The sequence below is a fragment of the Chelonia mydas genome, chromosome 6 (genome assembly GCF_015237465.2).
Source record: "Chelonia mydas isolate rCheMyd1 chromosome 6, rCheMyd1.pri.v2, whole genome shotgun sequence".
Taxonomy (NCBI): domain Eukaryota; kingdom Metazoa; phylum Chordata; order Testudines; family Cheloniidae; genus Chelonia; species Chelonia mydas.
Window position 1 is genome coordinate 71,128,846 of NC_051246.2, and position 27,937 is coordinate 71,156,782.

Genomic DNA, 27,937 nt, shown 5'->3' on the forward strand with positions numbered 1-27,937 from the left:
TGGTGAGAGGCAGAAGTGGAGTCGATGGGGGAGCGGCGGCCATTGATCCTGCACTGTGAGGACGCAAAGTAAGTGATTCTAAGTCGATCTAAGATATGTCGACTTCAGCTACACTATTCTCGTAGCTGAAGTTTCGCATCTTAGATCAATTCCCCACCCCAGTGTAGACCAGGCCTTAGATTGGGTGTTTCAAAATAAAGATGGTTAAAAGGATTAAGGTCCTGAGTCTGCAAAGCATTTAAGCTTTTGCTTAACTTTAAGTATGTAAGTTGTCCCATTGAACTTCAAAGTAATTATTTGTGTGCTTAAAAGGGTCATATGCATAAATGCTTTGCTGTACAGGGATGGGATTAGTCATGTGTTTACAATTAATCACATATTTAAGAACTTTGCTGAACTAGGGCCTAAAACAGTTACAATTTTGTAAACAATAAAGATACAAAAAGATGAAGATGGCAGAATGTTGTGGGAAACCATCAAAGTGATTGTAAGAGGAGAATGCATAAATGTTGCTGTTAATAAAACAGAAGATATTCAAATTAGCAGTGTGCTCTTTCTCAGGTGTTGCAATTTAGACCTAAGGTGAGGATAAGAAAGATAATGAAGTCATTTAGAGGAATCTTGCCTTTTACGCCCATTGATGATTATCTTTGGACAAAGGTGAATTGTAAACAGAAGCTTATTAGAGTCCTGAATAATAATAATAATATATTCACAGCTGTATATTAGTAAGGTGTTCAGATCTTTACAGAATTACTTCCCTCCCCATTTTTTCCTACATTTTGCAACTGGAAAAGTGGGGAACTTAGGGGACAAAAGAAGAGAAAGGAAGGGAAAAAATCAAAAACCTGAAAAATGTTTGGTTTTCTGTTTTGGTTTTTCATCAAAAATCCAATTTTTTGTTTAATTTTCAGAAAAAAAAATTGGGATTTCTCAACCATACCTTGTTATATTCCTGACTCTGCAAAAGATTTCTTGTCTGACCTTGGAGAAATCATTTAACCTCTCTCTGTTTCAGTTTCTTCATATGAAAAATAGGGATAAAATACTTATCTACCTCCCCACAGTATAGTATGAGACTAAAATAATTAATGGAATTGTATTAAACGTGTTTCACACAGGAGTGGTGGGAAGAATGTGTTTCAGTTCCTGGTTTCAGTCACCTGACCCCTCAGGCAGAGTTGCTAACTTTCATGATTTTATCACATCTTGTGACATATGGCATGGTTTTTGTTTTTGGTCTTTCTTTGCTTTTGTTTGTTCATTTAAGATTTTTATGATCTCTTGATTTCTGGAATGAAACTTGTGAATGTTTGCTTTTATTCAAAATGGCTACCATATACTATTACTTTTAATATGAATGAAACTGCTTGTTTTCCTGCCTGTTTTCCACTAGTTTTCTGCTTCCTTTGCAGGTCAAAGAGTGACTGGTCCTAGTAAACATGGCCATCATCTCCCAATGTTTCCAGTAAGACTGAAGCCAAGCTGCTGTCACGCAAGATGGCTGCTCCCTTTCTTCTGAGGTTAGGAGAGTGGATAAGAAACGATGAGAGGACAAGGGTGTGTGCTAGAGCAGGAGGGAGGCTATGGAGTTTGTCATAGAATATGGGGTGCAAGATAAGACTGAAGGGGGAGGTAAAGAAATGTGGGGTACAAGAGGGAGCTGAGAGAGTACAGTGGAATGTGGAGCTCAGGAGGAGATTGAAGGGGATGCATGCGAATTGTGAAGGGAAGGGAAGGCAATTGAAGGGAGTTGCAGGGGAGTACGGTGCAGAGAAAAGTATGTAACCTGCCACTGATCTTTTACTTTATCCTTAGCTGTCACTGCTACAAACCTAGACATGACCAACTCTCTCATCTAGTCACAGATATTTTAGATTATAACATCAAAATTAATTTAGTTCACTCATTGGCTGTAGCCTTGGAGAGAGAGAAAGAGAGAGAGAGAGAAAAAACAGGCTTGTAGAAAAAGGATAATAATAGGCTTCCCTCCAATCTCAACAAAATGTCTTGGCCCCAGACTTTCCCAGGTTCCATTTGGGAGGGAGGATAGCTATGGGAATTCTGAGAGACTTGATAGAAAATGAACATTGCCTGCAATTGGTGTTAAGTGAGCATTTAACTCACTTAGACAGCCAGAACCATTCAAAGTTTGGAGAACTTCATAAGCAGAAGCATCAGGTCCATGAAAGAGTGCATAAGAGATGGCACTTTATTTAGAAACCATGCATAACTGTAATAGCACACAGTGCCTTGGAGTGAGATTAAGGTACAGGAAAGCAAAATAAAGAAGTAAATAGATTTGCTATTAGCTTTATTACCAGAGGCTGTCGTGCTCCTTACTTTTGCCGCAGCACCTGTAGGGTCAGGCTCAGATCCCCAGGAGGAGTGAGAGAAAAATAAGCATCTTTACACCCCAGCTATGCCTAGCTACCAGAATGATCCTAAGGGTCCAATGACAGCCAATGCAAACTAGAGCAACCTTAAGGCTGCTCTATCTTATGCCAGGGAGTGAAAAGCTGCCCCCAAGATGGCATTGGAGTAAAGGCATAAAAGTGGCTCAACACTATTTTTCTCCTCCACCTTCCTCCCCTTAACATCATAAAGCACATCGCCAGGACCTTAGACTGACTGAAAAGGAAATTTGACAGTTTAATTTCTACCTTATATATACAACAAGGAGACCAGTGGCACCTTAAAGACTTAACAGATTTATTTGAGCATAAGCTTTCATGGGTAAAAAACCCATTTCTTCAGATCCATGGAGTGAAAATTGTTGTATTTGTGGATACAGGCTAACAAGGCTACTCCTCTGATACTTGATACCTTATATATATTTCCAAAGTCACTGTTCTGAACAAAGTTGATGTACTGGCCCTTACAATATTAAATTTTGTATCCTCTACTAACCTTTACAGTAAGAACTGTGCTATTCATTACCCAAATGCATGATCAATGTAAGCTTTTCATTTGTATATTAATCGAGCTCTGCCTATGGAGTTTTGACACGGTTCTTGCAATACAAAACAACCACCGGTTAACAAAATGCCCAAGTTCCTGATTGTTCTGTGTTTTCAGTATCGGTGAAACTTTGGAAACAAATAATTGAAGAAGATGCATTTTAAAGATTACTCAATGTGTATGTTGTAACAGGAAAAAGACAATTGTAATTTTTGTGTAACTGCGAATGGGAACACGCTTTGCAAAGAAAATCTAATATTGAACTCTGACACCAATCCAAGTAGCTAGTTAATTGTGTCATCTTTGAATCAAAGGAAAACTTGCTTGCATCTGCTTTGGGGCTTTGGCAACGGAGATTAGCTGTTAGACAGCAAGCAGCTCTAAGGGCTTGGCTACACTTGCAAGTTAGAGTGCATTAAATCAGCCCCAGGCACCCTAACTCCTGAGGTGTCCACACTGGCAAGGCACGTAAAGTGCCTGGACTCTGTGACTGGTGTGCCCCTGGTAATCCACCTCCATGAGAAGCATAGAGCTTGCTGCGCCCCAGCTGAAGCACCGCGGTGCCAGTGTGGAGGCCCTGGTCTATTAATGCGCTCTGATCGGCCTCCAGGAAGTGTCCCACAATGCCTGTTCAAGCCATTCTGGTCATCACCTTGAAGTCTACTGCCCTGCCCTCAGGTGACCAACCGTCAGACCCACCCTTCGTGGAGTGCTCTCAGCACATCTTTCCAGGTGACCGTGCCTCCATGCGCCAGGCGATCCCTGGTATTGTCTCTCTATCCTTCCTGTTTAGAGGATGATGTTTCTAATGCCACGTCTACACTACTTTTGTCAGTATGACTTAAGTCACTCAGGGGTGTGAAAAAACACCCCCCTGAGCGATGTAAGGTGTGGACAATGCTATGTTGGAGGGATAGTTTCTCCCGCCCGTCACGTGTGGAGATGGTTTAATTATGTCGACTGGAGAGCTCTCTCCCGCTGGCATGGAGCGGCTGTATGAACGATCTTACAGCAGTGCAACTGCATCAGTGCAGCTGGGCCACTGTAAGCACACTAGTGTAGACATGATCTAAGTGCTCTAAAATCCCCATGCTTGCACAAATTTTCTTGGCATTTGCTATGCCTGGTGGGAGTGCACAGTGGAATTAGTGACTCACATTTGGGGGTCTGTTGAGCCAGGGGTTCAGGACATATAAGTCCTGAAAAAATAGCTATTTTCCCACCAGTTTCTAGGTGTTAGGTTTTTTTGTTTGTTTTGTGCAAAGCTAGAGATCAAGCTGTTGATGTGATGCAGGTCAAAATGGTCTCAATCAGTCAGTTTTTACCCAAGATACTACATGGCGCTCACTAAGTCTTTGAGGAACCAAACCGTGAGCAGTATTTAAATAGGGTGACCGTGAGCCCTGCCTGCCCCACTTTCTCCCCCCCCCCCCCGCCCCCCACATGGCTGGCTGTTGCTGTTTGTCGGAACCCTGTCTGCCCTCTCACAGCTGTTGCTGTTCACCTGAACCCTGCCTCCCCACTGTGAGGCTCTCGTCGCTACTCACTGGAGCCCTGTTCCCACCCTACACTGACAGGGCTGGCGTCACCGCTCGGCTCCTCGCACGTTCCTCTGTGCTCCATCAGTTGGCAAGAGCAAATGGGACAAATGCCCACTTTTGCCAAAAAAGTCAGGATGGCCAGGACAAGGCTTAAAAAAGGGACTGTCCCAGCCAAAAAGGGACATACTGTATGGTCACCCTGTATTTAAGAACATGTTCACTTCTTCACTTTCATAGATGTGCACTCCAGAAGGATTACACTGTGCATGCACTAATAAAGAAAACACCACGAGAGGGTTTCTATGCAACCTCTTTTTGCTGGCCTGGGTATTTTGAGGGAATGTGTCAACACAGTTGCCCCTTTGAACACCCCACCACTGTGTTTTCTAGTCCAAATCTTAGTACACATCTGCAATAAAGATTTAATAACTCATGTAGCTTGCTACAAGTTGTCTCTGTTATAATAAAATGTGCTTTTATTTTATGGGGAGGTTTACTGTGAACTCAGAAGAATAGTCAGCAGATGGTCTAACCAAAATGTTTGTTGTATTGGGGGAAGAGCCGAAACTAGAAGTCTTTGTGTGTATGTGATGGAGAGACTGGGAGAGGAGTTGCAGCTACAGAGGGGTTAGGCAATGGGGATGGGAGGTAGGAAAGCCTTGGATTGTTTGTTTGAGAAAATCTTGGGACAGATTAATATGGTGTTTCCAAAGACCAGTGCAGAAGTGTGGAACTGACTGTGCAGGTTCCTTGATCACTGAGGGAAAAGAAATATTATGTGCACTCCCAGGGTGGCTAGTGTGTGGACTCTGGCTGATTCCTGGATCACAAGGTTGCAGAAGTTTGTGGGAGAGCAAAGTGGGAGAGCATGACATGGAGATTGCTCTGCAGGTTGATTTGCCTCTGTGTGCAAATTGTGAAATACGATGTGTACAACCAACTAAATGACTACTAACTCCTGCCAATAATGTATCTTTTCCTGTTAAAAAGACTAGGTAATTCAGTGGCAAAACTGACATTAGTACAGAGTTAAGGTTGGTAGGTGGTATGTTGACCCCTTGCAGAATGTTGAGTTGAGCAGCACTCAAATTTCAGAAAACTAGGAAATGCTGAATTAAGATTGTCCATGCAACCTTAACTCTGCCCTCTTCAGCAATGCCACGATGTGCCCATTAACACACATCCCTTTACTCTACCAACCCCACAGTTGCTGAAATATACAAACTCTTCCCCTCCTTTTACTACTCATTCACTCACCCACCCACAGGTTTCCATGTAACACTGTTAAAGGACAAAAAGTTTTTTAAAATGTTGCCCTGGCACCTTCCCTCTGTTCCCCTCAAACTAGTAGTAGCCAAAGGGAATCATTTGCATACTCTCCAGGTGCAGTCAGTGTGTTAGTTGCACCTACATTAAATGGTGGAAGAAGGGCGTATTGGGATGTAAGGACACAGGTGGCTTCGTTTGAGGTGTGTGACAGAGCTGTGATTATGAGATGAGGAAATCTGTTTTGCACCCTCCAATGTGTGTGAGGAAAACGAAGAGGTGCATGTATATCTTCAGGATGCAGTATGCATGGGTGGCAGGTATTGTTGGCCAGGGGAGGTTGAGCCTCCTCAAACAGCCAGGTGTGGCCCTGCCCATGCTCTGCCCCAAGGGTGCATCCTGCTCTTCCCCCGGGGCCCAGGCTGGGGCTGGGGTTAGGGTGGGCCAGCCTCAGCTGCCTGTCCAGCGCTTCGGGCTGGGGGTGCTGGGGCTGCACTGCCCGGTACGCTGGGGAATGGGGGCTCTGAGGCTGGGGGTGCCCCCGTGGTGCTCCAGGCCTGGGGGCATTCAGGCAGCAGAGGGGGTGTGGCCAGACGACGCAGTAGGGGGATCAGGATTTTGGCGGGGGGGAGAAGTGGGGCTGGGGTCTAGCCTCCCCAAATGTGTGGTTCACACGCCACCCATGGCAGTATGCATCATTTCTATGCAGACGTGTATAGGTTACGTCAGTAGCAGGGCATAGGGCATTTATGACAAAGGCTATTGTCAGCAGAGAGGTGGAATGCAAGAGGACTCTAATGCTTTAATGATGGTGTCATAAATAAAAGGGAAGGGTAACCACCTTTCTGTATATAGTGCAGTAAAACCCCTCCTGGCCAGAGGCAACATCCTGTTACCTGTAAAGGGTAAAGAAGCTCCGCTAACCTGGCTGGCACCTGACCCAAAGGACCAAGAAGGGGACAAGATACTTTCAAATCTTGGGGGGGTGAAAGGCATTTGTTTGTGCTCTTTGTTTACGTGGTTGTTCTCTCTTGGGTCTGAGAGAGGCCAGACAGAAATCCATCTTCTCCAACCCATCCTAATCCAAATCTCCAATATTGCAACCAGTATAGGTAAGCCAGACAAGGTGGATTAGTTTATCGTTTGTTTTATGTGAATTTTCCCGGTGTTAAGAGAGAGGTTTATTCCTCTTTTCCGTAACTTTAACTTTCTGTAACTTTTGCCCAGAGGGGGATCCTCTGTGTTTTGAATCTGAATACCCTGTAAAGTATTTTCCATCCTGATTTTACAGACATGATTTTTACCTTTCTTTTTTTAAAATAAAATCCTTCTTTTAAGAACCTGACTGATTTTTCCATTGTTCCAAGATCCAGGGGTTTGGGTCTTTGACGATTTTGTAACAAATTGGTTAGGATATTATTCTCAAGTCTCCCCAGGAAAGGGGGTGTGTAGGGCTTGGGGGGATATTTTGGGGGAAGACGTCTCCAAGTGGGCTCTTTCCCTGTTCTTTATTTAAAATGCTTGGTGGTGACAGCATACGGTTCAAGGACAAGGCAAAGTTTGTACCTTGGGGAAGTTTTTAACCTAAGCTGGTAAGAATAAGCTTAGGGGGTCTTTCAGGCGGGTCCCCACATCTCTACCCTAGAGGTCAGAGTGGGGAAGGAACCCTGACAGATGGTTAAGTGAAAGTGTAGGTGAGATGGTATCCTGTAAGTGTAAGGGAGCGGTAAAAGGCTGTGAAGTGGTTCTTAAACTGTGAATGTGTAGTATTCTTTCTCCAGAGCTAGCTAAGGATCTGGAACTTCCTGAATCTTATAGTGCCAAGGGCCAGTGTGGCTATGTGTATGCAGAGGCATTGTTCAAAGAGTGTAGAGGGAAGGTGGCATGGGGAACCTTTTCATTCCATTTTTTCTCCCTTTTTTGTTCTGTAAAAGTGCTAGATGGAATCCTGTGGGTGATGGTGAATCGGTTATGAAAGCTGGTGAAGAGCGTGTACATTTCAGCAACTGTGCAGTTGGCAGAATAAAGGTATGTGTGTTACTGGGCATATTTTGCTCAGTTCAGTGTTCTGCAAGGCAATGACATACCACCAAGCAACTTTAGCTCTGCAATAACATAGTTTTTTGCCATTGAAAGCATTTACATTTAGCACTATTTGAACATATTGTTTGCTTGCACCCAGTTTACCAAGTAGTCCAGATAATACTATATAAGTAACCTATTCTCTTCATTATTTACTGCTCTTCCAATTATTGTTTCATCTGCGAACTTTATCAGTGATGATTTTATGTTTTCTTCCAGGTCATTGATAAAAATGTTAAATAGCTCAGGGCCAAGAACCAATCCCTGCAGGACCCCACTAGAAACACACCTCCTTGATGGTGATTCCCTATTTACAATTACATTTGAGACCTATTGTTTAGCTAGTTTTTAATTAATGTGTGACATATTAATTTTATATCAGTCCAGTTTTTTAATCAAAATGGTGTGCAATACCAAGTCAAATGCCTTGCAGAAGTCTAAGTATATTAGATCAACACGATTATCTTTATCAACCAAACTTGATATCTACATAGATGTATTAGATATGTTTTTAATGGCACTTACATTATTGATCAGAACATATAATCATTCAGCCCACTCCTTTGAGGTGCTGAGAGATCCTTCCAATTTACTAGCCCTAGCTCAGTAAATTCTACTGGTCTTAATAGTAATGCTATATTACCGTGTTACTTGAGTAGAGCTGGGCAAAACTTGGAATCTCTGTTCCAGGTGAAATGCCAACATTTCAAAATTTGTTTTTGTTCTAATTCGGAACGAAAATAAAAATTTAGAAATTTCCCACAAAATAAAATTCTAAAGAAAAAATTAATTTCAGGTTGAACAAAATGTTTTGTTTTGACAAACTAGAAATAGTTTGTTCTACTTTAGAATGTTTAAAAAAATATTTTATTATATAATATTTTAAAAATTGAAACAGAAAGTCATTTCAATATGTAAAGTCAAAACGTTGCATTCTGAAAATGGAATGCTGACCAAAATGCTTTTCCAATTTTTTTTCTTAATGAATTTTGTCAAAATCAGCACATTTCCATAAAAGATTTTGACTGTGAAAAAAATGGCATTTTCCAAAGGAAAAATGTTCCACTGGAAAAATCTCAACCAAGTCTAGAGTTCAGTGCTTTTGTAGACCTTTGCCTGGAGACACCACTTGGTATGTGAATTGGTACCTACCCTGCAAAGCCATCAGATGTCTGGGGTATATGCCAGGCTGGTTACTCCTGAGGGCATTCTGTGCCAAAAATTTAAAAATACTGTGCACAATCTTTTAAAATTCTGCAAGTTTTATTTGTCAATAAATAAATGCAGAGGCTCCAGCATGGCAGTGGGGAGCACAGACGACTGGCTGCATAAAGGTGAGAGATCACCACACACCCCACAGCCCCCCACCCCTCCCCCACCCCTAGGACATAGACTCAGCGGTGAGGCTGCACATGACCCTGACACAGCACAAGGCCTGGGCCTGCCCCAGAAACACCCAGGGGCCCTGCCCCTCTGCAGCAGGCACACCAGGTGTAGGGCAGGCAGGCTCAACCAGGCGGAATCCAAGTGTGGAGGGGCTGCTTGTGGGGAGATCCAGATGTGGGGTGAGAGGATTCTGTGTGGGACAATCTGGACACAGAAAGCTCAGTGGGGGGGTCTAGGTGTTGTGAGATCTGGATGCACAGGGGCTCGTTGGGGGTCGGGGTTCCAGGTGCAGGGGCAATGGGACTCTGCAGGGGCTTCCAGGTGAAGGTGGTTGGGGCTCAGCTGATGGGTCTGGGTGTGGGGGTCTCAGCAGGGGGGTCTGGGTGCTGGGGCAGTGGGACTTGGTGGAGTGGAGGTCTGGGTGCAGCTGGTTGGGGGTCAGTGGCATGGGAGTCTGGATGTGGGGGTTCAAGGTGGTGCAAGGGGTGGGGCTCCTCAGGGTGGGGGTTTGAGTGCACAGAGCTCAGTGGGGGGTGGTCTGGGTGCAGGGGTTGAGGTTCAGTGGGGTGGGGTTTGAGTATGGAGGGCTCCGGGGGTTCTGGGTGTACAGGATGAGGCTTGGAGGGGGTGTCTGGGTATGGGAGGTACGGATGCATGGGGGTTGGGCAGATGGGGGAGCAGCTCCCCATACAGTGACCTCTCCCTGGGCAGCTAAGGAGCGATGGGAGCAGGAAGCCGGGGAGGATGCCGAGCTTCCTACAGCTGGGAGAGGTTTCTGGAGCTGGGTTTGACACAGCCCCAGCCACTCCTTGATGCTCCTCCTCTCCTGCCTCCAGCCCAGCTGGGACTAGCAGCTGATCCCGGCTCAGGGTAGGAGCCACTGACTGGGGTGTCCCCCATCCCCCTGGTGATTTACCTCTCTGCCAGCTGCTCCGAGTGCCTGAAATGTTGTACCTGCGCAGCTAAAGAGTGGTGTGTGACTGCTCTTGTAGCATCCCTTTGCTTCCCTATCAGAAAGTCATTTTTTCTCTGGGGAAGCAAAGAAATCTGTGGGGGACATTAATTCTGCGCATGCCCAGTGGCGCAGAATTCCCCCAGGAGTAGCTGGTGTGTCACGTTACACTGAGTGCAAAAATATATACATAGTCCTGGGCCTCACAGCATGGACACTTGAATTCCATTGGACCAGAGCTGGCACTATATTTTGCCACCTCCAAAAGTTGTTCAGGGGAGTACTCAGCCAGAGTAGTGTTTGTAGTGAAGCCGATACAAGGGAGCTGCCCTTTAAAGGCTGAAACCTGAGGCTCTATAGTGGCCAGCCATGCAGAAGCTGTACTGGAGTGATAGCTCCAGCTTTTGGTTATTGGTGTAAGCAAATGTGTGAGTGCATAGGGTGCCCTTAAAGACACAGAACTCTGTGCCCCTGAAAACCACATGGCTGCAGCTCACAGCTCGTGAGGGGTTGTGTGACTAAGTCACAATCACAGGTGCCCATAAAATTTGGTGCCCTAGAAGGACACCTGTGTGGCATATTCCTAATGCTGCACCAACCCCTGCCCAGCAGCAGCTCCTCCTTCCCTCACCATTAAAGAAGTTCAGGAATTGAAGATAGGGAAACTAGGGAAGGACTTGGGCTGTGAGGTGACCTTCAGGGTTGAAGCAGGGGTGGAATCCAGACTCAAAGGGAATCCTGGGGACAACCACAGCTAAGGGGGGACCTTGTAATGAAACAGCCTTAGAGGGGACATATTCATAGGGAGGGTCTTGGGAGGACAAGCTTTTGGGGGACCCTGGAGGGGACACAAACTCATAGAACGGCCTTAAAGGGAGACTTGGAGAGGGAAATTCAGGGGGACATAGGGTTGGAAGGAGCCTTGGAGAGATGGAGGTATTTTTGGAGGGAGAGGGAAGAGAAATTGGAAATTTGGAAGATGTGAGGGAGGGGGAATGTTTGAGGAGAGAGAAGTGTGTTCAGGCTTGTTGGTGGTGGAAGTGTAGGAGGTAAATTATAATGGCAGGAGGCAAGGGGATGTCTGTGGTACTATGAAGGAGGTCTGTGTCTCCCTCAGCTTTGGTGACAGTTATTCCACTGTGCTCCTTGACCCCCAGCAGGTGATCTGGGAGGGGGTGGAGCCAAGCTGGCTGGACATTGGGCAGGGGACAAGTATCAGGCCTTCTCTTAATGGCTGTAGCAACTTGCTCCCACTCTCTGTCCTCATTGCAACAGGAGAGCAAAAGTGGGATTTGAATCTCAAAGGAGTGGCACACTGCTTCCCACTGCTCCCTGTATGGGCAGTGCCTAAAAACACAAAGTATATGCCCCTTTGGCCTCTGCATATCGTGTTTCTCCATCACTTCAGCTGCAAAAGAATATCCCGCTCTTGCAACAGACTTGCTCTTATTGTGAGAAAAGTGGGCGGGGATTCTTTCTGTTAAGAGAATCACAGATGGGTAGGGCTCTGTGTCAATATGTATACAGCACCTACTCAGCAACCCCGGCTGTTTTCAAGTCTGCACATATGTTTCAGGAGTCACTGCCAGCTGTGGAACCTAGTACTCAAGTACCATTGATAGTGCCTGACTTGAATGTAGCAGAGACCACAATGGAATCACCTGCTGGCTTCCATGAGGTAAGAAAAAATAAACAAAACCAAATAAGATTTGCTGAGACCCTGATCCAGAACTGCACAACCGAGTGCACGGAGTTTCAGTCCTGCCTTATCAGGCAGGGTTGCTGTTCCTCTGACATCTACAGTTGTGAGGAGTTAGCACCCTTACCATATTTTATAGAAATGGTTGACACTTCCATATTTTTTTTCACCTTTTTTTCCACTTTTACTCACAGCCTTGTCGATAAAAACAAAAAGGAAGTACAGACTGACCTGTGCCATACTGGGAGTGAATAAGCAGCAGCTCCACGCTTTGAAGTCAAAATATGATGCTGCAATTATGAATTTATATTGTGAAATTCGAAAAATATTTTCAAATATTACCACTTGCCCATTCTTGCTTCTTTTCCCCCTCTCAGGACTTAAACAGCAAAACAGACCCATTGGGAAATGTAGGAACTAAATGGACGAAGCAGCAAGCAGTACAGTGGGATGCTGACTATAAGGTACCATAAAATAGACAACATTTTGGGGAGAATAAATAAGTTTATAGATCTTTTTGAGGCAGGAGTTAGGGGGCAGGAGTTTGGGGATGAATTTACTAATTATCAAAGTGTTGAATATTTAGTGATATTAGGTTCCAGCTGAAATTTCCTTATGTTAATCACCTGAATCCAGAGCTTACTTTGTGCCGGGTCTTACCAGGGCTGAGTCCTGGCACCTCTAGTCTTGGCAATTCATCACCCTGACACATCTGGGCATGCTGCACCAGTTATGAATGTAAAAAAATTGTTTGAGCCCTGGCACCTAATTGCTTGAGCTCCAGCATCTCTTTCATTATAAATTAAGCACTATCTGAATCCAATCATTCTTTTGTGCTATATTTCTCTCTGTTTGGTTTGTAACAGGCAACATATATTAATTTCATAGCTTCATTCCTTTAAAAGGGATTCATTTAGGTGGACTCACCATTGTATATTATTTACTATCATTACTCCTGAGGGCATTCTGTGACAAAAAAATTAAAATTCTGCACCAAAAGATTTAAAATTCTGCAAAATTCTGTAAATTTTATTTGTCAAATAAATGTGGAGGCTCCAACGTTGCATTGGAGAGCACAGGCCACTGGCTGCACAGAGGTGGGAGATCACTCTGCAGCTCCCCACCGGGACATGGACTCAGTGGTGAGATTGCATCCAACTCTGACACAGTGCAAGGACTGGGCCTGCCCCAGAAACACCCCAGGGCCCTGCCCCTCCATGTCAGGTGCACCAGGTGTGGGCAGGCAGGCTCAACCCAGCAAGATCCAAGTGTGGAAGGGCTTAGTGTGGGGGAATCCAGATATGGGTTGAGAGGCTTCTGTGTGGCACAACCTGGGTGTTGGTGGCTCAGTGGGGGATCCATGTGGTGGGGGGGATCTGGGTGCAGAGGGGCTTGTTGGGGGGTTCTGGGTGCAATGATAGTGGGACTCTGCAGGGGGGATCCAGGTGAAAGTGGTTGGGGCTCAGCAGGGGAAGGGTCTGGGTGGGGGGGGGATAGAGCTCAGCAGGGGGGTCTGGGTATGGGGGGTTCAGTGGAGGGGTCCAGATGCTGGGAGAGTGTGGGGTGGAGCTCAATGGAGTGGAGATCTGGGTGTGGGTGGCTCATCGGGGTGGTCCAGGTGCAGGGGGAGTGGGGCTTGGCAGGGGGAGTTCTGGGTATGGGGAGTGAGGCTCGGTGGGAGGATCTGGTTTGGAAGAGGTCTGGATGCACGGGGGTTTAATCAGATGGGGAGCAGCTCCCCGAGCAGTTGAGGAGTGATGGGTGCAGGAAGTGGGGGAGGGGGTAGTTAGTACAGCTTCCTGCAGCCTGGGGAGAAATGTGGGGATGAGTCTGGCCCAGCCCTGGATGCCGTGCAGGGGAAGAGGAAGTCCTGTCTTTCCCAGCCCAGCCAGGACTAGCAGCTGAGCCCGGCGCAGGGTAGGAGCCACCAGCTAGGTCTTCCCCAGTCCCATCCCCTGCCCCAAAGTGATTTACCTCTCTGCCAGCATCCCTGGGCAGGGAAAACATACTGCTGGGGAGGGTCGTATTACCACTCTTGTGGCTTCCCTTTGCTTCCCTGTCAGAAAGCCATTTTTCTGTGGTGAAGCAAAGAAATCTGCAGGGGACTTGAATTCTGCACATGTGCAGTGGCACAGAATTCCCCCAGGAGTAACTATCATAGCCAGTGGGTCTGATTCTTGGTTCACTTGTACCATTTTTACACCAGCATATCTGCACTAACTTTAATCGAGTTACTCCTCATTTATACCAAAGTGAAAGGAGAATGTGGCCCAGTGTCTCACATTCATAACACGATTGTTTAAAGTCCTTTGTTTTTTTAATGATAAACCCCAACTTCCAAAACAAATGTTCCTTCAAGCTCTGCTGGAAGGAAGTCATCACAATAAAAGGCTTCTGAGGGAAGAAAGTGGTGATGCCTGCAGGATTGCTTGGAAATCAGTTATAGATGTAATTTGTGTTTATTACACATTAGAAATATCAATGCAAATATTTCTGTCCATTGCTGGATTGCTTACTGCTGGCTATGCATTATATACAGCTGTTGCCTCAAAGCAAAACTGGGTGGATTTAAATGAAAAGCTATCTCAAGTTCACTAATGGTGTCTATAATAGAATGTGACTCAGGAATATGACTCATGGGAAATGTGGGGAAATTGGCCTCTTTTCTGTACAAGAAAAGTTTAAGTTCCACAGAAATCCATAGGGTATAAAATATTTGTTCATATAATTTCATAAATTGTCCAAAAATATGTAAATCACTATCCGTAGAGGTACTCTGGCAACTTCAATGGAGGGAATTTCTCATTTTAAAAGTCTAACTGAGAGCAGACAAATGGTGACAAGTTACCTGTTGGGTCTGCAAGTTGATGTAAGTGGGAACATAACATAATTTGTACTGATTTGGCATTCAGTGGGTGTGTATCTTGCATGCTGGCTCTTAAAAAGGGGATGTAATACAGCTGGAAGAGCAACTAACAAGGAATGTAAAACCCGGTCTTACAACAGTTTTTGTACTGCTTTAACTGTATCTGTTTTGAAATGTCCTTTTGTTTTGCAACAGACACAATTAAAGTGGTACAACCCCCTAGTGTGGATGCTGATTCAGGGATACAAAGATGCTTAGAATTGTATAGCTTAAGCTTCTGAACAGATACAGTTAAACCAGTAGGAAAACTGTGTGTATTCAGTACAAGGCTCCTCCGCATCACTTCAACTCTCTGCTCCTCTTCTCACAGCCTCATCTAAATGTAGCAACTTTAGTAATGCTCAGAATTGCCACCCCCAAGCATTTACCAATCATGAGATTTTTTTTTTAAAGTAATGCCCTCCCCCTCCCGCCCCCCAAATGTATTTGCCTCTGGCTTTTGAACCGTTTGAATTCACATTTTCAAGTTTTTTTCTGCCACCATAAGAGCTAGAAACTTTTTTTTTTAATGAAAGCAGCGAGTCTTATATAGTCACATAACTCCAGAAGCTGAGGCTTTAGGATAAACACCAAATATGGTGAGGCTTGAGGTAAAATTGCAGGAGTTGGCAGCACTGAATTCTTGAATTGAAATTCTGACGTCCCAGTGTTAACACTGGTATGAAACAAGGTCAAACATGTTCAATTTTCCATAGTAAACTATGAAGGACGGTTGGTTAAGGCACAGGCTTGTGAGATGGGAGATCTGGATTCTATTCCCCGTCTCTGCCTCAGACTTCCTGTGTGACCTTGGGCAAGTCATTTTATGTCTGTGTGACTCAGCTGTCCATCTGTAATATGATGAAAATGCTTACCTGACAGAGGTATAGGGAAGCTTCCTGTGTTAATAACAATATTTAGCCCAAGGCATAAGCCGAGTAAAATGGTGCAAAGCTCATCTAACTGCAGAGCATAATACAATGAAAGGCTTATCTATATGCACAAACGTTTGCCTGATTTCTGGGTATGGTGGAGGTGGTCAATTACTGCCTGCTGTAGCACGATAGTGATTGTATTCATTTTAGGAAAGCATGCCCAGGTCTGTGGCATTGGATATATAAGAAGTGTGACCATTTACAGAAGAAATCCCACTTGTCTTTTCTGTCTAATGCATTATCAGAAAGTTTTAGCCCTGGTCTACACTAGGACTTTAGGTCGAATTTAGCAGCATTAAATCGATGTAAACCTGCACCCGTCCACACGATGAAGCCCTTTATTTCGACTTAAAGGGCTCTTAAAATCGATTTCCTTACCCACCCCTGACAAGTGGATTAGCGCTTAAATCGGCCTTGCCGGGTCGAATTTGGGGTACTATGGACACAATTCGACGGTATTGGCCTCCGGGAGCTATCCCAGAGTGCTCCATTGTGACTGCTCTGGACAGCGCTCTCAACTCAGATGCACGATTGTTTGCCATTGCTCTGACGCAGGGAGGGGCGACTGATGACACGGCTTACAGGGTTGGCTTACAGGGAGTTAAAATCAACAGAGGGGATGGCTTTACATCAAGGAGTATTTCAGGCAGGACTTCACGGAGGGTTCCAATAAGAAATGGTGCACCTAAGTTATTGTTCTTATTGGAACAAGGAGGTTAGTCTGGCCTCTGATTGATACATGGCTAGATTTACCTCACTGCACCTTCTCTGTGAGTGACTGCAGTGTGACCTAGAGGAATGAGTCCCCTAGACGGGGGGCGGGGGGGGGGCGGTTTGCAAATGAGTACAAAACAAATCTGGTCTATTTCTTGTTTTGATACACTCCATCTATCTTTTACATCTTTGGCTGGCAGCAGACGGTGCAGAAGGACTGCTAGCCATCCACATCTCATGGCTGCTCGGCAGAAGATGGTACAATAGGACTGCTAGCAATCCGTATCACCTGCCTGCTCACCATAAGATGGTTCAATAGGACTGACTGCAGCACTAAAGAGAATGACCTGATCAAGTCACTCCAAATTTAGTCACTGCGCCCATGTCTGCCCAGGCGCTCCTGATCGACCTCACACAGGCAACCAGGAGCACCTCGGACATGACGATGACGGCTACCAGTCCTATTGCACCATCTGCTGCCACAAGGCAATGGGTTGCTGCTGCTGTGTAGCAATGCAGTACCATGTCTGCCAGCACCCAGGAGACATACGGTGACAGTGAGCTGAGCGGGCTCCATGCTTGCCGTGATATGGCGTCTGCACAGGTAACTCAGGAAAAAAGGCACGAAACGATTGTCTGCCCTTGCTTTCACGGAGGGAGGGAGGGAACGGGGGCCTGACGATATGTACTCAGAACCACCCGCGACAATGTTTTAGCCCCATCAGGCATTGGGATCTCAACCCAGAATTCCAATGGGCAGTGGAGACTGCGGGAACTGTGGGATAGCTACCCACAGTGCAACGCTCTGGAAGTCGACTCTAGCCTCGATACTGTGGAAGCACTGCATCAAGTTAATGCACTTAGAGCATTTTCTGTGGGGACACACACACTCGAATATATAAAACCGATTTCTAAAAAACCGACTTCTATAAATTCGACCTAATTTTGTAGTGTAGACATACCCTTATTGAGTCATGTGAAATCCCATTAGGGCTGTGAAATGGGCATTAACTGAGGTCCTCTTTGTCTTCCTTTAGAACTCTTGAGTAGCTATTTTTGCCTTCTTGTATGTTTGCCACTAACACTAGGAAACACACTAAAGGAGTTGAAAATGGTTGTTTCTATCTAAGCTGAGGCCAGCTCATAATTATTACAAAGGTCTCCTTCCATTTGGGGGGTGGGGGTTAGTGGGGTTTTTTTTGCGGGGGGGAGGGGAGGTATTTGTTTGTTTAAGGCTTTATTTAAAGGGAATGTTAACCTCCAGTGGGGTAAAAGTCCTAGGAGCATGAAGGAACTGCTATTTCCATTAATAGCCCAAATGGCTAGGGTTCCTGGTTTCAGGAGATGCTATTTTGTTCATGGCCTTTGCTAGGGTAACTTTAATGTCAGCCATTTTGCTGGTAGGACTGGACCATATGCAGCATTTTGGAATGAAAGAGCAAGATCTCTCTGAATTGCCCTCCCCTATAAAGAGTAAATCTCACTTTCTCTTGTCTTGGAGACTGGCTTGTTAAAGGACTACCAGCCCCCTTCAAAGTGATTCCTATATCTCGGAGTAGGATGAATAGGGAAGATCACTGCATATCTCTCCCTCCTTTGAAGAAGTACAAGGAGGGAGATGGAAAGGCTTCCTGGAGCTGCTTTGGCCTTGGAGGGTATGTCTACATAGTGAGCAGCAGCGAGTTCAGAGCCCGGGTTGACAGACTTGGGCTCGTGCTATGGTGCTAAAAACAGCTATGTAGACATTCAGGCTCCGGCTGGAGCTCAGGCTCTGAAGCCTAGGGAGAGGGATGAGCTTCAGAGCCTGAGCTCCGACTGAGCTGCAACATCTACACAGGTGTTTTCAGTGCCATAGAGCAAGCCCATGAGCCTATATCTGTTGTCCTTGGCTCTGAGACTCGGTGCTGTAGGCTGTGTAGACTGCAAGTCTTTGGCTTTGAGATTTTCCCTTTCTGATGGGTTATTGGCAGAAAGCAAGAGAGGTTGAGGTTCCAGACTGAATCTGGGTGCTGTGGAAACACAGGCCAGGAAGACTTTTTAGAATGACATTTTTTGGACTTACTCAAGGCCCCACACAGTCATAGAGAAAGCCCAGACCACACAGAGGGAAAAACACCATCATCCAGTCTACACTAGGCCTTCCACAATTGCTAGGGTGAAGAATTCCTTACCATGCTGAGAGTAAAGGAGGCCTAAGTGGCAGGCCTACACTACAAAGAGATTTGCTATGATTAGTTGCCACTCACCTAATACAGGAGAGAAACTAACCATGTGGTCTGTATTGGTGGCCACTAGTTCTTACAAAATTAAAATTCTACCTTTTGAAATAAACAAACCAAAGTTTCTCTAATTTTTTCTCCTTTCATCAAAAAACTGCATAAAAAGTAGAAGCCTCTAAATGGGCCTTGAATTTGATTCTAAAACACCACAGGATTTTTTTAAACCATCACACAAAACCAAAGAGAATTTTCCTGATTTTGTTTAATCGCGATCTCATGCTGGGATGTTTTAGGTACAAGAGACAATTTCAATCCAGAAACTGTCTTAGATGATTAATATATGAAAATTGTATTGTTCGCTAATTAAGGTTCCTCATCTGTTGGTTATTTCTTTCCTAAGCCTTTCTTCTCTGCTCTACATCTTGCCTGGGCAGCTGAAGAGATTGGGGTCCAATAGGAGTGATTTTTGTAAAATGGGGGATGGAGTTTCAGTAGGGAAAGTTCCATCTATTACTGAGTTATGTTAAGGATGGAGTTTTCTGGGATTTTTTTTTTTTTGTTGGGTGGGTCTTATTTTTGACCAATTTGTTATTTTAAATAGGCTCCATGAGTAGCTGTCGGGCTCCTTTTAATGCGTTGTTATAAATTACAATAAATAAAAACATTCCATATGATAATGTTCACACATATATTTTATGTGTCATTTTTCTACCAAGGAAGCGTCGCTTTGCTACTTGCTCACCGTAAGAATCATACGAATGAGAAATCTTCCTCAGGAAGACTTTTGTGAGTACCTTTACTTTTCCTTTGGGGCTCCTCATAGTTCTAGAATTACTGAGAATACAGATGAGCAACAAGGGTGATTCATTCGTGAGGTAACTTAATTCCAAGGATGAATCTGACTTCAGTTAAATCAGCAGAATGAGTAAAGCAGCAATGAATTTGGCCATATGTGTGTTGTGAAATGGACCCGTGCACCCAAATTATTTCCAAAGAATATTATCTAGGGTCCAGTTCCATGAGGACAAATAACTGTATTGTTACCCAAATACAGTAGAAGTGCAGTTTATCACAGATACTTGGAGTAGTGAAGAGTGTCTGGGCTATCATACATGTTCAGAATATTGTCAAACTATAATCAGACAATCAAATTATTATCATTATTAATTATTAGTAGTAGTAGTAGTATTATTTATTTGTATTGTAGTAGCACCTGTCATGGAGCCAGGACCCCATTGTGCTATAGCTGTGGGACTGTGGCTTTTTGGGCTTCTAGTAAAGTGTTATTAAACAATTCCCAATTATCATTCACATTTTCCTCATTAACTTCCTCCTCACAGCTGATCTGGCTCATAATTGTTCTCAGATTTGTGGAAATTGGCCTTTTAAAAACCCCAAGTATATATATAATTGGTCTGGACTTTATTCCTTTTCCACATTATAACCATTGATTTTAACATTCCAGTAGTGTGACTCATCCCACCAGGTTTCAGTAATACCAGCTAGACTGAATTTATGCTCATAAATCAGCAATTCCAATTACTCTTGTTTGTTAGCCGGCTCCTAATATTGCTGTTTAGGCAATTAAAGAATTCCTTCTCTTCTGTCCTTTGGTTCCTTGATTAATTTTGTTCTAAATATCTTTAGTCTGTGCTAAATCAGTGCTCATACCTTCCCTTTTTTACCCTCCCCTATTATTATTATTATTATTATTAGTTTAACACCCTCCTGATATTCTAGCCAGTCTGTCCTTGAGGAGATGGGTTTCCCTTCTGCTAAGGTGGACACCATCCAAACTATACAACCTCCCGTAGAAGGTGTACCAATGTTCCACAAAAACAAACCCCTCCACCCTACATGACTTAGTCAGCAGTTCACTTCCAGAATCTTCTGCCTTCTGTCTTCCTTTACTTGTGAGACAGGAATGATTTCGGAGAAGATTGCTTGGAATCAACTGCCTAGGAGCCAGGAACCGCTTCAATCATTCACTATTAATAATCAAGAGTTCTCTTGGAACTTTTGTCCCAGATAGTTCTATATACCACAGGACTGATTCTCCTGAGATCATATGGGGTTTACATACAAACCAGTTCCTTGGAAAGTATATAAGACCTAGCAAGTCAACTGATGTCTCAATGCCTCAGTTCCCCCTCTGTAAATTGTGGATAATAATACTTCCTTTGTCATGTCTACTTAGAATGGAAGCTCTTACATGTGTTTGTACAGTGCCAGGCCTAAGGGGGGCCTTGATATCAATTAGGGTCTCTAGATGCTACTGTAAGACAGCTTCTAATAATCACAAGATATGGCCAGAGGAAGTGACACAAATATGTGCTGAAAAAGAACCTTGCCCTTGTGACTGAGCTGTCCACAAGCAGGAACCTACAGCAGCAATCAGATTAGTTTGGTGATTGCCCAAGTAATACCTGGTTCAAAAGGATTTTTAATGAAACCAGTTAGACAAGAATTAAAAATGAGGCTGAATGACTTAGTGGTGTGAATAATTGGCTGTAATCAATGACACATCTGAGGTCTAGTCCCAGCTTAACTGCTGACTCACTCTGTAGCCAAGGGCTACATCTATCTCTGTTTCAGATTCTATCTGAAAAATTAGAATAATATTTAAATACATACTTCTTAGAGGTGCTGAGGATTAGTTTGTTTATGCTGTATAAAGATTGAAATATGTTCAGTGTGGTGTAAATGTTAACTATTTTAATTATTTTGAGAAGAGTTTTTTACATGCAGATAAAGTACAAATAACAGGCATTATCAGCAAATGCTACTGCGTTTCCATACTGACATTTGGAACACCATGTTCCATGACTAGGAGCCCTAGTCATGGTCCAGGATCCCATTGTGCCAGGAGCTGTACAGACACAGAGCTCACAATCTAAGTATAAGACAAGAGACAACAGATGGATACAGACAGCCAGGGAAGCACAAGAAAGCAATAAGAAAATATTAATCAGCATAATCGGCAGTGGTCTCTGCATACCAGCTGCCCAACCATTATTAAGTTTTTGTAGGCATCAATGTAAGGAGAGTTTTGAGGAGTGATTTGAAAGTTGACAATGAGGTTGCCTTGAAGATGTTTACAGGGAGCACCTCCCAAGTGTTAGGGGCTACTTGGGAGAAAGCATAAAGGTGCTTGTTCGAAAATTTAACAAGTTGGCAATGGAAGCTGGCATCATGGGCTGATGGGAGGTGAGCATTGACAACATGAGTAGATGAGAGGTAGGGTGGGGATTGACAATGAAGGGCCTTGAAAGTGAAGACAAAGCAACTTTTACTTTTGATACGACAGAGAAGGTGGATCCAGTGAAGGGATTCAAAAAGCGGAATGACAAGGTCAAAGCATTGGGCTAGGAAAATTACTTTGGAGTGGCATTCTGAATGGATATGAGTGGGACAAGACTGCATTTGTCAAGGCCAGAGAGAAAGGCATAGCACCAGAGTGGAAGGACTGGAACCTGGGTTTCAGACATCTCTGTTGGAATAACAGAGACTTGGTGGGATAACTCACATGACTGGAGTACTGTCATGGATGGATATAAACTGTTCAGGAAGGACAGGCAGGGCAGAAAAGGTGGGGGAGTTGCACTGTATGTAAGAGAGCGGTATGACTGCTCAGAGCTCCAGTATGAAACTGCAGAAAAACCTAAGAGTCTCTGGATTAAGTTTAATAGTGTGAGCAACAAGGGTGATGTCGTGGTGGGAGTCTGCTATAGACCACCGGACCAGAGGGATGAGGTGGATGAGGCTTTCTTCCGGCAACTAACTGAAGTTACTAGATCGCAGGCCCTGGTTCTCATGGGAGACTTCAATCACCCTGATATCTGCTGGGAGAGCAATACAGTGGTGCACTGACAATCCAGGAAGTTTTTGGAAACTGTAGGGGACAATTTCCTGGTGCAAGTGCTGGAGGAACCAACTAGGGGCAGAGCTCTTCTTGACCTGCTGCTCAAAAACCGGGAAGAATTAGTAGGGGAAGCAAAAGTGGATGGGAACCTGGGAGGCAGTGACCATGAGATGGTCGAGTTCAGGATCCTGACACAGGGAAGAAAGGAGAGCAGCAGAATACGGACCCTGGACTTCAGAAAAGCAGACTTTGACAACCTCAGGGAACTGATGGGCAGGATCCCCTGGGAGAATAAAATGAGGGGGAAAGGAGTCCAGGAGAGCTGGCTGTATTTTAAAGAATCCTTATTGAGGTTACAGGGACAAACCATCCTGATGTGTAGAAAGAACAGTAAATATGGCAGGCGACCAGCTTGGCTTAACAGTGAAATCCTTGCTGATCTTAAACACAAAAAAGAAGCTTAGAAGAAGTGGAAGATTGGACAAATGACCAGGGAAGAGTATAAAAATATTGCTCGGGCATACAGGAGTGAAATCAGGAAGGCCAAATCACACCTGGAGTTGCAGCTAGCAAGAGATGTTAAGAGTAACAAGAAGGATTTCTTCAGGTATGTTAGCAACAAGAAGAAAGTCAAGGAAAGTGTGGGCCCTTACTGAACGAGGGAGGCAACCTAGTGACAGAGGATGTGGAAAAAGCTAATGTACTCAGTGCTTTTTTTGCCTCTGTCTTCACGAACAAGGTCAGCTCCCAGACTACTGCACTGGGCAGCACAGCATGGGGAGGAGGTGACCAGCCCTCTGTGGAGAAAGAAGTGGTTCAGAACTATTCAGAAAAGCTGGACAAGCACAAGTCCATGGGGCCGGATGCGTTGCATCCAAGAGTGCTAAAGGAGTTGGCGGATGTGATTGCAGAGCCATAGGCCATTATCTCTGAAAACTCATGGCGATCGGGGAAGGTCCTGGATGACTGGAAAAAGGCTAATGTAGTGCCCATCTTTAAAAAAGGGAAGGAGGAGGATCCTGGGAACTACAGGCCAGTCAGCCTCACCTCAGTCCCTGGAAAAATCATGGAGCAGGTCCTCAAGGAATCAATTCTGAAGCACTTAGAGGAGAGGAAAGTGATCAGGAACAGTCAGCATGGATTCACCAAGGGCAAGTCATGCCTGACTAATCTAATTGCCTTCTATGACGAGATAACTGGCTCTGTGGATGAGGGGAAAGCAGTCGACTTGTTGTTCCTTGACTTTAGCAAAGCTTTTGACACGGTCTCCCACAGTATTCTTGCCAATAAGTTAAAGAAGTATGGGCTGGATGAATGGACTATAAGGTGGATAGAAAGCTGGCTAGGTAGTTGGGCTCAACGGGTAGTGATCAATGGCTCCATGTCTAGATGGCAACCGGTATCAAGTGGAGTGCCCGAAGGGTCGGTCCTTGGGCCGGTTTTGTTCAATATCTTCATTAAGGATATGGAGGATGGTGTGGATTGCACCCTCAGCAAGTTTACTGATGACACTAAACTGGGAAGAGAGGTAGATATGCTGGAGGATAGTGATAGGATACAGAGGGCCCTAGACAAATTAGAGGATTGGGCCAAAAGAAATCTGATGAGGTTCAACAAGGACTAGTGCAGAGTCCTGCACTTAGGACGGAAGAATCCCATGCACCGCTACAGACTAGGGACCAAATGGCTCGGCAGCAGTTCCACAGAAAAGGACCTAGGGGTTGCAGTGGACGAGAAGCTGGATATGAGTCAACAGTGTGCTCTTGTTGCCAAGAAGGCCAATGGCATTTTGGGATGTATAAGTAGGGGCATTGCCAGCAGATCGAGGGACGTGATCGTTCCCCCTCTATTCGACATTGGTGAGGCCTCATCTGGAGTACGGTGTCCAGTTTTGGGCCCCACACTACAAGAAGGATGTGGAAAAATTGGAAAACATCCAGCGGAGGGCAACAAAAATGATTAGGGGACTGGAACACATGACGTATGAGGAGAGGCTGAGGGAACTGGGATTGTTTAGTCTGCGGAAGAGAAGAATGAGGGGGGATTTGATAGCTGCTTTCAACTACCTGAAAGGGGGTTCCAAAGAGGATGGATCTAGGCTGTTCTCAGTGGTAGCAGATGACAGACCGAGGAGTAATGGTCTCAAGTTGCAATGGGGGAGGTTTAGGTTGGATATTAGGAAAAACTTTTTCACTAGGAGGGTGGTGAAACACTGGAATGCGTTACCTAGGGAGGTGGTGGAATCTCCTTTCTTAGAAGTTTTTAAGATCAGGCTTGAGAAAGCCCTGGCTGGGATGATTTAGTTGAGGACTGGTCCTGCTTTGAGCAGGGGGTTGGACTAGATGACCTCCTGAGGTCCCTTCCAACCCTGATATTCTACGATTCTATGATCCCAGTGCCTAACCACTGAGCTATAGAGTCATTCTCACTCTTTTGCTGGCCCAACACATATTTAATGATTTATACAGAGTAGAACAGCTTCAACAGGAGAGATTGAAACCAACCTAGCCCAGAATACCCCTTACCCCAGTGGGTAGAGCAATGTGCAGGGATGGGGAAACCAAGCTCAAACTCCTTCTCATCAGGCAGAGCTGGGAATGAATTTGGGTCTCTCAGATCCTGGGTGGGTGTCCTAGCCACTTAACTAAAAGTTATAAAGGACTGGTCACAGCAGCATGTGAATTTAGGAGTGGTTAGTGAGCGCCATCAGTGTGGGCTTTGCAGGTGAGGGAACACCTCATTTGAGGATTCCACTGGGACTTAGGTATCCAGGCATCTAGACTGAGCACATGCCTGCTGGCAGAAATTTCAGTGCCTAAAGAGTTAGGCAGCCGCTGAGTGGGGGGGTTTGAGGATCTTGGTTGTCCCTAAATATTGCACTTGTGCTCCTAAGTCTTTTTTATGGATCTAGCCCAAATATCCTCTACTCATGGTCTTAGAGATTCTTATGGGAATAAGGGGAAGGAAGTCAGAGGCAGATTTATAATAATAATAATAACAATAATGCTAAGTACAGTACTCTGAAAAATCAGGCTGTATGCATCTCAAATTGGGTATCCAAATTAGTAGACACTTTTAACCTTAATCTTTCTGTGCCTCAGTTCCCCACCAGTAAAATGAACCCCTCCCCCATCTCATAGGAGAGTTGTGAAGCTAAATTAGTTAATGTACATGAAGCTCTCAGATATGATAATGATGAGCACTCTAGAAAAGCCCATGAGAAAATTAATCATTCTGTATTCCAAGCAAGGTTTGAATAAAGCACTGAGCCATGCATTGAGGATAAAACAAAAAACTGAACAGCTGCTTGTTCAGTGAGCCCAATCCATCCTCTGTGCTGAGTGTGGCAGGTGTCCTATGAAAACAACAGTATGTGATCAAGTGACTGAAGACTATCAAAATACAAATATGCAAGGAGGCCAAATAGAGGTTGCATAGGTAACCTTAATTCTGGAAGTTCCTCATTTTTGAGTGCTTGACTTTTCAACCTTAGCAAAATAAAAAAAAACACCTTACCATATTTTTTGTGTGTAATATCATGTGCCTCTATGGAGAAGTTGGTAAATAGCTACATAACCATTGTGTTTTAATTAGAACTAATATAGACAATACATTCTACAGTGCCTTAATCACCATCCACTATTTCAGCATATCTCAGAGCTATGACTTACCTTTTTCCTTGGATAGTGAGCCTTAGCAGCTAATGTAAGTATGCCTACAGGTTGGAGAGCCAATAGAAGACTGCCAATTTTTGGATAACTTTTATAATTTTTAATCTGCTTTGTGTTCAATATAGGAGCTAGTCGCCTTCCCGGTCAAGTGTATTTGCTTCTGCTGTTTTCTTTTTGATCAATATTCAGCCTTCCTGGACTGCCAATTTTGTAGTGTTACCAGTCCATTAACTATTCTCTCCATTTCCACTTGGACAAAATTTTTCCTTCTTATCGTGAACCTCCATTAGCTCATGCAGGTGTGATCACCGTTGTTGGTTTGGTCAGGAGCTTTTACACTTTCTTGACCTACATACTGATCACCAAAAATCCTGACTTGGGATTTTGGCCCTGTGACAGGTCACGGCCCTCCGCTTCTGTCTTCTCACACAAATAGCCTTAACACCTCTGGTTTGTAAACACTGATGTGTAGTTTATTTCACCCACCACCTCTTTACGGTCCTCCCACAGCAACTCTGTTTACAGTGACATACAAACATTATCCCCTTTTGCCAGAGTCAAGACATCTCTCCATGCAGAGATCTCCCTCTACCCCGGTCCTACTAGCCTTTCCTTCTCATTCGTTCCCCCTTTGCACTTTCTTCCTGTGTGCCTTTCTGCTTTTTCAGATAATGGGTTAACTAGATTGTTAGCTCTCCCAGCTCAGACTGACTAATAATTAGCCCCAGCTTCCCTCAGTCAGCCCCTTCTATGGGAAAATGAATTGGGCTTACAGGGTACTGGTTCAGCTGCTGGTTCTCAGCACTGTCACAGACCCCACTCCATGATGTGGCTCCCATCCAATATGAAGTCATCTCTGAACAATGTTTAATTACTTAGGTTACACCTCTCTGGGAATTTAAGTTGGATGTTTTGTAAGAGTGTGTAGGTGTGCATGCTCACGCCGAAATCTAATACTGTAGTTTGCTAGCAGAGAGCACCTGTCAGCAGCTTGGCAGTGATTGCATCTGTTAGTGCATAAGTGAGGGTGAAGAGACATTCTCTGCAGGCTGATAGAGGAGAGTTACATAAGTCCCTGATCTTGGCACGGGCACTTAACTGAAACCCTGTGACAGGGCCACTGACAGTGATACTTCTGCTTCCTGCCTATTGTCCTGCTCTTGCTGCCACCACCATGGGTGTCACGGCCAGATTCTCATTGCTCCTTTTTGTCTCCACTGGGGCTGCTGTGGGAGGCCTAGCAAGCAATACATTCAGGTGGGGACTTTAGGACTTTGGGGTATGTCTTCACTGCTGAATTAGCCCGGGCTCTTACCTGGGTGTTGCCCTAGCTCCCTTCTGATTCACATATAAAACCCTCTCACCGGAGTGCAGTGGTGCTTTCAACCAGGGCTAGTGGGGCTTGTCTGGGGCTGTAAACTAAAGCCCGAGTGAGGCGTTCACTTATGTGACTCCCTTTGCAGTGAGACCAGGCTAAATCACTTGGGTCCTGACAGTCCTCCAATGCCTTCCCACAATTCCCTCATTACCTTAGAAGGATAGACAGTTCACTGGTTTCATTGTTGACATTCCCAGCAGAAACCCAAATTGGTTGACTCTTACTTGATGCTCCAGTTCCTCATGAGGTCTTTTCTCAATAGTTCACTTCACCATGTGACTCAGTAACTTGATGAGTTGGTAATTACTACGTTCTTTCACACCCCCTTTGCCGTTGAAGATAGAGACGAATATGATCCTCTTCCAT

At 44.7% G+C, this 27,937-nt stretch overlaps 1 protein-coding gene across 3 annotated transcripts in view; it reads left to right on the forward strand.

The window, feature by feature from the left end:
- The first annotated feature begins 11,703 nt into the window (after nt 1-11,703).
- Nucleotides 11,704-27,937, forward strand: part of LOC102937778 (cytosolic phospholipase A2 epsilon) — a 62,266-nt gene continuing 46,032 nt past the window's right edge. For 2 of the 3 annotated variants that reach the window (XM_043549578.1, XM_043549579.1), the window contains exons 1-3: nt 11,753-11,866; nt 12,265-12,351; nt 19,377-19,446. In XM_043549578.1, coding sequence (XP_043405513.1) covers nt 11,756-11,866; nt 12,265-12,351; nt 19,377-19,446 — 268 coding nt within the window. In that variant the 5' untranslated portion in view covers nt 11,753-11,755. Of the gene's footprint in view, nt 11,867-12,264; nt 12,352-19,376; nt 19,447-27,937 lie in introns of all 3 variants that reach the window. The other variant, XM_027818137.3, reaches the window with a different exon arrangement.